At 42.9% G+C, this 14871-nt stretch overlaps 1 protein-coding gene across 2 annotated transcripts in view; it reads right to left on the bottom strand.

Annotated features, from left to right (window-relative positions):
• The window catches only part of NKAIN4 (sodium/potassium transporting ATPase interacting 4), a 115153-nt gene that overhangs the window by 4235 nt on the left and 96047 nt on the right, over nt 1–14871 (bottom strand). Inside the window, exon 6 of one of the 2 annotated variants that reach the window (XM_072996747.2) lies at nt 4740–4824. The exons of the other annotated variant lie outside the window; for it this stretch is intronic. Within the exon in view, the coding sequence (XP_072852848.2) occupies nt 4740–4824 (85 nt within the window). The remainder of the gene's footprint in view (nt 1–4739; nt 4825–14871) is intronic. 2 annotated transcript variants of the gene reach the window in all.

Raw genomic sequence — 14871 nt, 5'->3', positions numbered from 1 at the left:
CCTGTATTTACATTTGAGGAGTGCACGATTGTGCTGTTAAATCCACACCATCCTTTCAAAACAAACACACACACACACACACACACACACACACAGAGAGAGAGAGAGAGAGAGAGAGAGAGAGAGAGAGAGAGAGAGAGAGAGTGTTTTGTGCAGTTCCCATCACCTCAACTTCAAGCTTTCTTCCTCTGAGTTAGTAAATCAAGGAACTGGCCTGGATCCTTCTGAGGCATCATTACCTATTTCCTCTCAGAGAAACCAGCTACATGGGAAATCAATACTTAATCTCCTGCCCCATCCATCCCAATAAGGAGGCAGTTTGGGAGAGATTAAATTATGGCCCTACAAAGCAGATTTCTCTCTCTCTCTCTCTCTCTCTTTCCTTCATAAACCTTGGCTTCGTCCATGCTGCTTTGCTAAAGTGTCGGCACAGGCCAATGGAAGCAGTGCTTCGCACGGGAGATGCAAGATTGCAAAAGCGGGAAGGGAAAAGCATTTTGTGGGCTTAGAAATCTTTCACATTAGGTAGAGGTGTTACAACACCACGATCCAGAAGCGACCGTCGGCGATCTCAGTGAAATCATGCTGGTTTCATTATGCTTAGGAGAGCTTGTTACGGCTGCTTTAATGGACTACAACTCCCAAAATCCACCAGTCATGCTGACTGAGGGACTCTGGAGACAGTGGGGCCCCACCAAGAAATTTTTTCCAACTGCTGATTCTTGGGCATGGCATCCCAGGATGGAAGACCTAGGGAAGTTAGTAGGAAAAAAAACATTAACAGTTTATTTATGTATTATTTATTTAATAAGAATTCAGCCGCCAGAATTCTGTTACTTATATGCCTAGTTAAGAAGTGGATGGCTGCATTCTTCATTGTGGACCAAGTCACACAGCTGGTATGTGAAGAAGAAGACAAGCTTGACTTCTTAATTACAAGCAATTCATCACTGCAATTTAAGCCGTTTGATTCATGAGACCTCCTTAATTTTCTGAGGGGGAAAATAATTCACATAACCCTATATATCTGGGAAAGGCTGACACTTTGCGATGGTTCCCTCATCTAGGCTGCAGCTTCTTTTGCTGTTACTTCCAGTCAAGGAAAAGGGTGTGGAGACTATTTAGAGCCCAAAAACCGAGCTACAGGGAAATGACCCCTGGTTTTACACACCAGGACTCTGTGGTTGGCAGCTGGGTTCTGGTCTGCAACCCAGGAAACGGTTGTAGTAGAGCATACTTCCGAGTAGGCCTGGATAGATTTGAGCTGTGCTTTGAAAGATTTCTGAGAAAATGTCTGAAGTGGTGTAAGAATGACACTGGGCCACACCCACTTTGCTTTGGCCCTGCCCACTTCTGGGATTCAGCCCCAGAGACCCTTCCCCAGTTGGATTTGGCCCGCAGAGACAAGATTTGGTATCTCTGCTCCATAATGAATCTTACATTTTGCATGCAGCAGAGGGTCTGTGTGCATCACGTAACAATGATCACCAGCATGATATAAGCAGCTCTGTAACTTTACAAGGGCACGATGCAGGTATGGAGCAGAGTCGTCTCATCCCTGTGTTGTAATAATCCCTTCCTCCCTGCTTGAGAAACTTAAAACTGTTGGAAACGGAACACCAACACATGTAGAAAGTGATATGAATGAGCAGGGAGAGCAATAGGGTGGTAGAGAATCCACATGTTTCCCTAGTTGTGTTCGCTAGATTCCTACTCCTAGGCTCCCTTCTTTCCCACTTCTCCTCCTGATGTCACATTTCTGTACTAGGAGAAGGAAGGAGTGATTCTTCTTTAATGATTGCCAAACTGACACACATGGAAGCCAGCTCCAAGGGTCTCTTCTCAATTAGCTTAAGGATTTGTTTCCTCCTGTCCCATCCATAAAATATGGATTCCTGAGTCAATAAACAGCAACTGCTTTAATACCTGCCTCCAGCGTGTTTGTTCCTGTTCAATGGTCATAAGCTCAGTATATAAGGCTGCTGCGTTCTACTTGTATAAAGACCAATTAGTCTCTTGAAACTGAAGATTCTCCACCCAGAAAGTGAAAGCTTAAAAGAAGAAGCTTCACTCAAAACAGATGGCAGGCTTTTAAATAATAATAATAATAATAATAATAATAATAATAATAATAATAATAATAATAATAATAATAATAATAATAATAATAATAATAATAATAATAGAGTATCCATCACAGCCTTGGCTGTGTTCCCTTCCTCTCTGTCTACTTACAAGCGATACGTTTCTCCTTTTGCATTCAAAATCAGTCTCAAGATCCCGCTTTCCCTCTCCCGTTCCCCCTTTGATGCAAGCCAAGAAGAGCAACCGGGAAGAGGCTGACGACTCAACTCTTCTACGGAGTTCTTTTCTGGTGGATGCCACCGTGAATGCCTCTGTGTCGAGTGGCACTTCATGCAGACAACAGCGGCCTTTAGTTCCAGCAGCTAATTAAGCGGCAGCTCTCCCGAGTGGGCAAAAATGCCATTTAGGCCAAATGAGGAAAGGCTGCTTAAAAGGGAAGGAGGCATTAGCATGCATGGGGGGTAGGGAGGAAGATAATCCATTTCCTTTACCCCCCCCCCCCCAGTATTCTCCCTGCCTAGACCGCTCCATCTTAGGAAAAGCAAACTTAGTCCCCCTGCCTCTTCCATTCTGCACTGCTCACAGAATCACCAGAGGAAAGGAAGAATGCAATTAAAATGGGTATGAAAAGGAGGGTTTTCCCCGGCTCACCTGTTTTCTGTACATATCCGTGATCACAGAAGATATTCAAAGCCTAAGAAACTGCTACGTCAAACTGAGCTCTGAGTTGTATAGAACTGAGCTTTGTTCTGTTTTGTCATGAATTCTACAGTAAGTGGCAATGGAAGTGCCTTTCTTGGCCTCTCCTCTATTTTGATTTTTTTATTTTTCTTTAAAATATTTGCAACGTGCAATAACAGAACTGGCCACTAAAGGGAGCCAGTGCATCCCGGTGATTTTCTGGCCTGTCGGTGAGGCCAACGCAACATGTCGCTAATGTGCAATACCACGACCTGTGTGTTGTGACTGGGGCAAGGATAACCATCACAGTAAGCCTGTTTCCCAGAGGTAACGAGGAACGAGTTCCTTTCATGTTCTAGGGTCTGGGTAGAACTGCAGCAAGAACTTCAAACATGCAAGGTGGCCACAAGCCCCCTCTCCCCTGGAAGTAAGGACGCATAAGGCTCCATGCCAGATTTGGACCGATCACAAATTCCAGTGTGAATTGGCCTGGTTCAAACTGATTTACATGAATTTGTCTCATATTTCGCAGGCTTACTCCCTTCTTTAGCCCCTATCCTGTCTTCAGATTTTGTATTTAAAAAAAAAGTTAGAGCTGTTTTAGGTTTCCAGAGCACTGACTCAACAAATCTATAGATCATTTCAGATCTGGAGTCTAAATGAAACTGGATGGAGTGCAAATTATTCTGAACTGATTTGGGACATATTTGGAAGCCCTAAATTAGCCTACATACCAAATCAGGGAATCTCCACAGAGCTCTACCTGCCTGTGCTGAGTTCCTTGCTCAATGGATGGCAATGAAGTCATAGCATTGGAAGTTCAGTTTCACAAGTTATACTATATACAAGAAAGGTGTTACTGTTTCTGGTATATAACTACTGTTTCCTAGATAATTCTGAATTTTGCTCAAAAGACACTTTAGAATGATTTTTTTATAATCAGCATAAATGTACCTTTGTTCGGATTTATAATTCATTACCTTTGGCTTTAAGCATTTGACATTCTTTTAGAATGCAATGAGCAGTCTTACCTTCAGAGTGGCTTTGGTCACCAATGTGGACCAGGAAGGAGTAAGAAGTAGAGATGGAGGTATTCATATTCATATACGAATATGAATATCTCCACACAGGTGGAAATAACGAGGGTCTGGCCCCATGGGGCTGGACGGTCCACTCAGGATTTCACCACTGCCACCGGCTCTGCGGAGGCTTCCTATAGCGCCGTTGTCCACAATCGACTACCCAGTCCTGGCAGGAGGCGGGATGACAAACTTCTCTGCTAGGTCGGAGAGTGGCTAATCCATTGCAGAGAACAGCATGATAGGAAACCTCCACAGAGCTGGCGCCAGCGGTGAAATCGTGAGTGGACAGTCGGTTTGTGGCCCCCATGGGACTGGACCCTTGTTATTTCCGTCGGTGCAGAGATATTCATATTTGTATACGAATATTTGCATTTGTATACGAATACCCCCCTCTCTAGTAAGAAGCATGAATCCTGTATGGCCATAGGCCTATATATTGTCCAAAATAATATTACTACATTTTCCCTTTGAACGGAGATTAATGTAAATCGTTCCTGCCCTAAGAACTTCTGCATTCCTCTTCTGGCCCAAGGGAGATGCCAACCAGTTATGGTTTGCGTAACGTGGAAATATAAATTAGCAGGAAGTATGAGGTCCACCTCATCAGCAATATATCTGAAGCCACTCTGACCGCAAAACAGCCAATGTAATGAAATTCCCAGTGACATTTCCTGAAAAGTAATTTTATATATAAATTTTTAAAATTAAAAATAAATAAATTAATTAAAACTCAGAGCGAGTTTAGGTGTTCCTCTTCAAGCCAACAACCGTGCATTGGAGAGTCGGCTGAGATTTGAGGGAACCTGGCTCTCGACTGCATTCACGAAATTCCTTGGTCCCATCCAAGCATCCACCACCGAGGCTGCCTGAGCAGGATGAAGGCATACTTACAGGTACGTCTGCTTGAACAAAGGGTTGGAGGGCTTTTCATTGACATGGTAGAGAGGGAAGGGATCAAATCCACCAATGAAATCAACTGAAAGAAAAAAAATCCAAAACTCAAGCAATAACAATGGAGTAATTAAAAGGAAAGGAAAACATGGTGCAGATGGGCAAACAAATGAATCAAACCATAAGACAATGCAAAGAGAACCGAAAGGAACTTGTAAAAAAAATATTTTAAAAGCACTCACCAGGTTTGGCCAAATCTAGACACTTTTATGTCCCGCAGATTTCAGTGGGAAACATAAGCATGTGCTCAATTTTCCCCTCAGTTAAATAAATTGGATATCTAACTGTGTTTTCAACATTTTAAAGGTAAAGGTAAAGGTTCCCCTTGACAATTTTTGTCCAGTCGTGTTCGACTCTAGGGGGGCGGTGCTCATCCCCGTTTCCAAGCCATAGAGCCAGCGTTTTTGTCCGAAGACAATCTTTCGTGGTCACATGGCCAGTGCAACTTACACACGGAACGCTGTTACCTTCCCACTGAGGTGGTCCCTATTGATCTACTTGCAGTTGCATGCTTTCGAACCGCTAGGTTGGCGGGAGCTGGGACAAGTGATGGGAGTTCACTCCGTTGCGTGGATTCGATCTTACGACTGCTGGTCTTCTGACCCTGCAGCACAGGCTTCTGCGGTTTAGCCCACAGCGCCACCACGTCCCTTTCAATGTTTTACATGGTTTTAATCGTTCAACATATTTTAATTGGCTTTCTTGTTTGTTGAGAGAGAGAGAGAGAGAGAGAGAGAGAGGAACTATTGTGTTTTTAATTCTACTCTTTTTAATACTGTCAGCTGCCTTGAGTCTCCTTGTCAAGGGAAAGGTGCCCTATAAATAAGACAAGTAAATGAATTAAATATATTAAAATCCAGCCCTTTTCCTCCTGAGTGATTTGCAAATGCTCAGAAATTGCTAGCGTAACGTGCAGCTCTGGTGACATGGATTTCTGGGATGAAAGAGTCAAGGGGAACAATCTACAGGACTTCTCTTGAGGTGACATCACTGAAGCAGATGAGATCGACACAGTTCCTGGTACCAATTTATCTGGGATTTCAAGCTAGCTACAGATCCTTTGTTTGTGATGCCCTGTAAATAAGATTACCAAATGTAACAGGGCCTTCTGAGGAATGGCACCCCAACTGTGGACTCCCTTCAATTAAAGATCTTGTTGTGCCCCATACCCATACCTTTAATGCACCACTTAAATCATACCTATATGATCCAGCTTTGGAACAGGGGGGATGATGAGGTGTTTGCATTGTATTGTATTGTATTGTATTGTATCGGCTGCTGTACATAGAATCATAGAATTCTAGAGTATGGAGTTGGAAGGGGCCTAAACAAGGCCATTGACTCCAGCCCCTTACGCAATGCAGCAGCCCAAATTATATTTGACAAATGGCTGTCTGACTTTCTCTTGAAGGCCTCCAGTGTTGGAGCGCTCACCACTTCTTGAGATAATGGGTTCCATTTTTGTACTGCTCTAACCGTTAGGAAGTTTGTTTTCCTGATACTCAGCTGAAATCTGGCTTCCTGTAATTTGAGTCCATTGTTACAGATCCTGCACTTGGGGGATGATCCTGCCCCTCCTCTGTCTGACAGTCTTTCAGTTATTTGAAGAGTGCAGTCCTATCTCCCCTCAGTCTTCTTCTCTCAAGGCTAAACATGCCCAATTTTTGTTTTTTCTCTTTAATTTGCTATCCAAGTACAGATGTAAGAAAATATAAACACACTCTATATGTTTTTAACACAAACTTAAGTATAAAAATAAGAAAATACAAGAGAAATACAGGAAAAAATTCCTGCCATTTAGAATATTGTCATTTTGAAAAAAGTCACTTTTGAAACACCGTCTGGTAGAGATTCGAGAAAGGGTCTTCTGGAGGCATTCAAGAGAAAATTGGACAACCCTCTGTCAGATCTGCTTTGACTTGGATTCCAGCCTTGAGCAGGGGGTTGGACTAGATGGCCTTATAGGACCTCTCCCAACTCCATGATTCTATGATTTTATACTCAAGCTATGGAACTCCTTGTCAAGAAAGGCTAAGTCTCTTTCCATTGGGAGACACAAAATCTTTTTTTAAATAGTTAAACTGGGCTTCACAATGAAGGGACTCCAGTTAAAGGATCTTAGCTGATGTGCCAAGTACCACAATTAAAAGGTTTAATTTTAACTGCATTTTAATTACATAATTAATCTAAATTCTATTTTTATGTTTGTGATTTCATTGTATTTTAAACTTCTGATGTTTAAACTGCTGTGTAAGCTGCCTTGGGGCCCAGTTCTGGAAGAAAAGTAGTATATATATATATATATATATATATATATATATATATATAAAAGGTTTAAAAATCAATAAAGAAATAAACACAGCAGCTAGAAAAGTTGGCTAATTATGGCTGTGAAGTAACTTCATTTCTACTCATCCCTTTTGAGATGTTACTTTTTACCATTCTAATTAACAAGGAAAGCATCTCTGAAATGTAATGTTCTTAGTAATTTTCTCCTAAACTCTTACAGCAAGAGGAAGTATCAGCATACTTAGGGGGGGATGGAACTTGGAAAAGTTACTTTTTTTTGCATTGAGGCTCGGTGAGAATTTCTGTTGTGGCCCCAAAAAGTAACACTTCTAAGCCCTGAGCTGCTGGATAGCTCAGTGGTTTAGGCATCTTTCTACGGAGTCAAAGGCTGGGAGTTCGATTCCCCCACTGTGTCTCCCTAACAAGGACGGTACTCGGTATTCCGCAGGGCCCCTCCCAGCTCTGCAGTTCTAACATGATGATGAAGATGATGCTGAAACTTCCAGGTTTTTTTTAAAAAAATCTTTAGGAGAAAAGAAAAGCCCAAGAGGGCAGGTCTCTTGAGAACAGCCTAATAAGACGTGAGCAATCTTAGGGAGCATCCAGTATTGATTGATATTTGGGAGTGTATTGAACCTGGTGAAAGGGAAAGACAGGGGGGTCCTTGAAAAATGGCTGGGAATCCTCACCACTACACTCTGCTGTTGTTGTGCTAGTTGTAGTACTGTCTCCTCTCCAAATCCCACCTCCATGCAGCTCTGTGACCTCCTGTTTCATATCAAAGGAACCATTTCAAAGAAACCCACAAGCGGGGAGCGAAAATTAGAAATAAGCTCAAATTGGTTCAGGTCAATGGAAGGCTCTGCTGGTGATTTAGTGAAATATTGATGCTTTGTCAGTGTTAATTATTGAGGCTGGCATTTCAGGCATGACCATCCAGGAAGAGGAGGGGGGGTGGAGAGAGAGGAAGGTTTTCTGAGAGTGAGGATGTGAAAGAGGTTGCTAGATACAGTAAATCAGACTCACACCAGCAGCGATATTTTAAATAATCTACTGAGCTTTCTCTTGGATGCACAAAGCTTTATCCACTCACCTACCACCACCAATTCCCGTATCTCTTTCCTTCCTCTACTTGAATCTCCCTGTTCTAAGCTCTCACCTTGATTGCAAAGATATTGCTAACCAACAAGAGTCCAAAAGGAAAAAGCAGCTAGATAGCTCAGTGGTTTAGCTATCCGGCTACAGAGCCAGAAGGTGGGGAGTTCCATTCTTGACTGGGAGAAGAGCCAGCCTGTGTAGCCTTGAGCAAGCTGTATAGACCCAAAGCACCTCCCAAAAGAACAGAATGGTGGGCAACCTCTGTGTATTTTCAACCCGAAGAACCCTGAAACGGATCAGAATTGACTTTACAGCACATGATTACGATTATTATGGAAATTAGGATGGGGTTAGGGAGAAGGAAGCACCCATTCAATTAATCTCACACTCCTAGTTTTTTCATTGCTTACTCCAGATCAGGCCAACTTCAGGGTCCTCCCAGAGAGAGCAGAAGTTCTACCCCCTCCTTGTTTCTTTCATTTAAGAGCGATGGGGCATCCAAACTTTCCTTTAAAAAGCAACCTCGTGTCTCTTGAAGGAATCCATATCTCTTTAAGAAATATTTAAGACATCTTTTAAAAATATAGTAGGACCCTCTTATCTGCAGGATCAGTATCTGCTGATTCACTTATCCACGGTCTGAAAATATTAAAAGAAAAGTGTGCACACACATGTGCACACACACATGCGCACACGCATGCGCACACACACACACACACACACACACACACACACACACACTCAGATAGAGAGAGAGAGAGAGATACAGGGGATACAGGGGTCCTACTGCATTTACGAAGTTCACTTTGTGATGATTTGTGTTTTTATGTATTACGAGAATGGGATATGTAGTCCTAAGATTGTCCCAATAGCATCCATCTTGATTTAATGTCTGTGTCTGTGGTAGGAAAATTTGACATGCTGTGTTAGAGAAGCTTCGTTCTCTGGTTATCTAGTTGCTAAGGAGAGCCAGAGAGTTACATTCCTGGTAGTCATAATAATTCTGCCACTGTACATGATAACAACTCAAGCTCCCATGAGAAAGTTAGGCGGGACAACAAGATCCAGGACGGGGTGTTCCTTATGAGGCATCCTGGGAAGAAGAAGGAAGTTGGGAGAGTTAGAAAAAGATGGAGTTTGACTGAGAAAGGACAGACATGTGCTTTTCCCCAAAATGGATTATAACTTTTGTATGGAGCCTTTTTGCCAACATGGACTAATGGATTACAACTGGATTTTACCTTACCTGTTGGACTATGGACTGTGACGTCTCAGGATACGCAAGAATGACTACGCTTATGCATATCCTAGTTTAGAATGTGTTTCTTGTTTTATTTTTATAGCTGGAGTAGTGGGGGTGATCTGTCAGCCTTGATATGAAAATGTTTCTAACTGAAATGCTTTACTATAATCTGAATTCTTTTCTGAACCATATGTCTTAATAAAGCAGTAATGTTTTGGAATTGCATGCATTGGTTTCTTGAACAGACTAACCTATCTAATTGGCCATGTGTATTTGCTACCATATAGAGCCCAGATTTGCCTGAGTGTAAACTCATGGATTGTCTGTGTTTCTTGTTGTTACTTAACAAAGGGGATGGACTTGAGGAAGGAAAATTAGTGCAGGGCCTGGCTGAGATCTAGGGCTCGTCTTAGCTCATAAGGACTGACTAATTTTCTGGAATCTCTCCTTCTCCGGCTTCCCCTTAATCTCCTTGGAGATGGGGGATTGCCTACACACTTCTCTGCTAGAACTTTTTAAAAAAAGTTATCTGAGTGCTATTCAAATGTTTCTGACCAGGAGACATAAAGTTCAAATGGAAAGTGCCATAGCGCTAAATGTTTCCTCTCTCCCTGCGCCAGAACAAAGCGATACCTAGAACCAAACTATGCTTTCAGAAAGGACGGCAGTTCATCGAGGAAGAAATCACTGGACAACCTGAGACACAAGTTTAATTTTTCTGTGTGAGCTTTCTTTTTTGAGCCAGCTCTGGCAACAGCAGCCTAGAGGAAGGAACACTTCTCAGGCGGCTGGTAGAGAGCATCCCGTAAGAGACGGCTAGGTGCTGACTGGTACTGTAGGCAAGAGTCTCAGCACAAATATTGGCAAGCATTACAGGTGCTGGACATATTGCTGCCTGGCTGGCCATCAAACCAAAAAGTTCCGTCCACATTACCTGATAAGCTGAGCTTTACCCAGATTTATGGGCTCACTTACTTAAATCTATTTCTCTTCCCCTGTCTTTCACGATCAGCTGGCCGACAAGCATTTCTTGCACTCCTCAAACACTTGCCAGGCCTGCTTTCTGTGGTAACACAAGGACTTGATCCTTGTGGTGTCACAAGCGGCCCCACCCCTGACATCTCAGAGGTTGGCCCTGAAACTTCAGGGAACGGAAGGCTCCTCTTTGAAGACTTGCCCAACTTTAATACTTCCTATCTGCCTCTGTCTCTGTAACAGTGACAGAGGCAGTGGCAGATTTTAGTGTCTTGGGCTGCATGATCACTGCAGATGGTGACAGCAGCCACAAAATTAAAAGACGCCTGTTTCTTGGGAGGAAAGCGATAACAAACCTAGACAGCATCTTAAAAAGCAGAGACATCACCTTGCCGACAAAGGTCCGCATAGTCAAAGCTATGGTTTTTCCAGTAGCGATGTATGGAAGTGGGAGCTGGACCATAAAGAAGGCTGACCACCATAGAATTGATGCTAATAAGTGTTGCATCTCTCTCTCTCTCTCTCTCTCTCTCTCTCTCTCTCTCTGTGTGTGTGTGTGTGTGTGTGTGTCCCTCTCTATTGCCTCTATCAGACCATTTCCTTTATTGCCTCCAGTCAGATAGCTTGTGTGTTTTTCAGAATGAGTCCTCCTTCTAAATGGCCCTCCATTCGCACTTCCTCCAAGGAGGCAGGAGCCAGCTTACCCTGTCGCCTGTCTGCTTTCCTGCCTGGTTAGCATGGCTTGGGTACTGCCTGCCTTTCTGCACCTCCCTCTTGTGTGCATGCACAGAAGGGGTTAAACCTTGTGTGGAATCAGTCCCCCCTTTCCCCCCACACTGCAAGCCAGTCATTGGGCTGCTTGGAAAACTATACTTCTCTCCTTCTCCCCTACCTGGTTTGTGCTCCCTCCCTCCCCCACCCTCTGTTCTTCTTCTTGTTGCTGCTGTTCAATTTCTGAGTCCAGGAAAAGGAGGATGAGGTGGGTAGAGGCACAAGTGGAAAGCCTCTGCATTGCACAAGCTGTACAAGAAGAAGTTGGTGGGGGTGGTCTCTGGATGGCAGATCTTCCCTCCCCTCCCCAAGCATTCCAGTCTCAGCCCCTCCCCAGGTAGTTGCAGAGAAAGCATCACTTGAAGCATGCGAATGTGTGCACACACATGCTCGGGAAAGAAGGGGTAATAAATTGTGTGATACGTTTTGATTTGTTTAGCTGCATTGGTAGAGTCTGAATTCTACTGACAATTTTTAAAAAATAATTTCAGTTAGTTGCACATTCAATTGTTTCAAATTGCCCTGAGATCCTTTCTTTTTCAGTTGGAAGGTTAAGCTGTCAATGAATGAATGAATGAACAAAGAGGTCCTTAGATGCTAAAGCCCTATCATTTCAGCACTGAAATCATGCCCATGTTTACCATCCTCTCTGAGCTCTGGCTTCTAAGATAATCATCATCATCTTCGAACTGAAGAGCTGGAAGGGACTCTGTGGATCATCCAGTCCAGCCCCTGTCAAGGAGACCCAGCGGGGATTCGAACTCCAAACCTTTGGCTTTGCAACCCGAGACCTAAACCACTGAGCTACCCAGCAGTGACACTTACAGGAGGATTCTCCTTGTTATTATCCTCTGAGATCAAATGAGCAGACGTTATGCTTTCTCTGTGGGGGCATCTTTCCGGTAGAGCTCCCTACTTAAGCCTTTCCAGTGGATCAGCCCATTGGGAACGTTTAGGAAAGTGATGGGGTTGGTCCTGATGGATCAGATGGTAGATGGTGAAGGAATCACCCCTTGCCTAGTTTCTGTACCACAAGCATAAAAGACACAATGGTTGTTTGGAGATGTCCTATTAAGGCGAGGTGGGCAATCTCAGCAGATCTAAGGGCCCTTTTTTGGATTGCACTCCCAAGGGGCGGGATGGAATGAGCTAATTTGCATATTTAAAATTTCTATTTTATTTTAATGTCACAGCAATGTTACCAGCAAGGGGGTTACAATGGGGTTTTATTTATTTATATATATATAAATTTATATATATATAAATTTATTTATTTATATATATATATATATCCCGCCTATCTGGACCAACGGTCCACTCTAGGTGGCTTCCAATATACAATCAGAAAGTAAAAACACTGTCAAATACATAATACAAAGCAACTACAATAAAATAAAAATAGAAAAAGTAAGGAAAAGTCAAGAATTGGCTGGAGGGAAGGCCTGGATAAACTCCCAACTCTGGGAGGCCGTGGAAGACAGGAGGGCCTCGCGTGCTCTGTTCAATGGGGTCACGAAGAGTCGGACACGACTAAACGACTAAACAAGAAATTTAGACAGGCCTTCCCTGAACAAACAATACAACAGTGCCCGATAATATAACATCTATCATACTGCCATGCTCCATATTTTTATATATTTCTACGCTTTTAATTGTATTTATTGTACTGTTATTTTATCCTCACTGCACTTTATGGCTTTTGAGTTGAATATAATATATTGATGCTCTTATTATTATTATTATTATTATTATTATTATTATTATTATTATTATTATTATTATTATTATTATTATTATTATTATTATTATTATTATTATTATTATTATTATTATTATGGTACTTTATTGTTTTGTGTTACTTGTCGTAAACCACTCAGAGTGGCCTTGGCTGCCAGAGGGGCAGTATATTAATCAAATAAATAAAATAAAATAAAGTGGCCAAAAAAACACTTTTTTAAAAGACAAAAATCAAAATAGAGGTGGTGAGACTCTGGGAGAACTGGGATCCCCTCAAAATATGGCAAAGTATCTCCAACCCTTTTAGAGCAGCATTTCCCAACCTTGGGTGCCCAGGTGTTCTTGAACTACAACTCCTTCACCACTAGCATATTGGACAGGATTTCTGGGAGTCGTAGTCCAAGAACATCTGGGGTCCCAAGATTGGGAACCATGACTCCAAGGCGTTCACAGGGCGATGGCCTGTGCATCAGCTTTCTTGAAATATCCCAGTGGCTAATCGCTGTACCCTGACAGGCTGGAAAAGAATGGGCTTGGGTGGTGTAGCAACGACCGCTTACTTATTAGTTATCCACCTTTTTTAGAGTGATCATTTCTCACGATTATTTCCTTACAGCATTTCTGTAGCGCTTTTCATTTTCAAAAAAAAATCTCACAGCCTTTTATGATAAATCCAAATGCAACAAAACGGAAGCTAAAAAAATAAAGCATGCAAGGATAGAAACTGCGAAGCAGAAGGACTGCCTGTATGGGGATCGGTCACACCAGGGGAGGGTAGAGGAGAATTTCCTTGCTTCCTATACAATCTCCAATGGGAGAGAATTAACTATGCCAGCTTTCCTGCAAGCACGGGGGTGAGTGGTCTGGAAAATAAAGGAGCAGAGGATTGTCTCCCGACTTTCCCCCACCCACATCATGGCGTTTTCAGCTCCACCTGCAGCAATGCAACCTCTGGCCACAGCTGGCCCTACCATGAGGCATAGTGAGGCAGTAGCCACAAGCTGGATGGTGTGCCACCTTTCCTTCCTTTCTCCACTCTTGGCTAACGTGCAGTCTTGAGGTAGGTGGGAGAGTGCTTATCCTCCTGCCAGGGTGTTTACGAAAGATTCAAAAGCTGATGCAACAGGTGGCTTTTGTGCATGGAACAGGAGGGTGTGCCATGTTGGTTGGGTTTGGTTTTCTGTTTGGGGGAAGAAAACACCTTGAACCAGCTCTGTCTCTGCCATAGACGGCCTTCTCCGTGGGTGACCCTCCCTTGTTGCCAATGAAGAAGATTTCACCCCAATGAACATTACTCATTTGGTTTCAACCTATCAAGTCCTAAACAGCTTATTAAACCAAGATCCCTCAAGGTCTCCCTTTATGAACCTGTCCAGATATTGACATAATCAGGGGAGACCTTTCTCTCAGTCCAGCCACCTTCACAGGTGTGTTTGGTAGGGCACCGGAGAGGGCATTCTCTGTGGCTGCTCCCAGACTTTGGAACTCCCTCCCACAGGAGACCAGACTGGCCCCATCTTTGCTGTCCTTCCACAAGCAGGCAAAGAGCTTTCTCTTCAGACAAGACTTTCCCTGAGTGACTGACTGACAAGGGGAAGTTTTTAAATGGACGGTTGTGCCTTACTGCCTTGAATGTGTTCTTGGTGTTGCTTTTGTTTACCATTTTAGCGTGGTATTTGTTTAATCCTTTTAAATATTTGCATACTTGCTGCTCTTAGCTTTAAATATGGCCTTTTACTGATGTACACTTTCTTGAGTCCTCTTTAAGGAGAAAGGTGGGGGTAAAAAATATTTTAAATAAATCAATAGAATGAATCCTCAGCCAGCACAGCACATCCCTGGAGTGCTCTCATGAAATAAGTGCTGCCCCACTTTTGATAGTTTTTAACAGAAATTGTAAGATGTTTTCATTTCACATTTGATTAAGCGTTCTGATGAATTCATGCACATGCGTTCGGT

Source organism: Pogona vitticeps, chromosome 4 (assembly GCF_051106095.1).
Source record: "Pogona vitticeps strain Pit_001003342236 chromosome 4, PviZW2.1, whole genome shotgun sequence".
In the NCBI taxonomy this organism is placed as follows: domain Eukaryota; kingdom Metazoa; phylum Chordata; class Lepidosauria; order Squamata; family Agamidae; genus Pogona; species Pogona vitticeps.
Note: the sequence above shows the minus strand (reverse complement) of the source record. Positions and strands in the feature narration are given on the sequence as shown.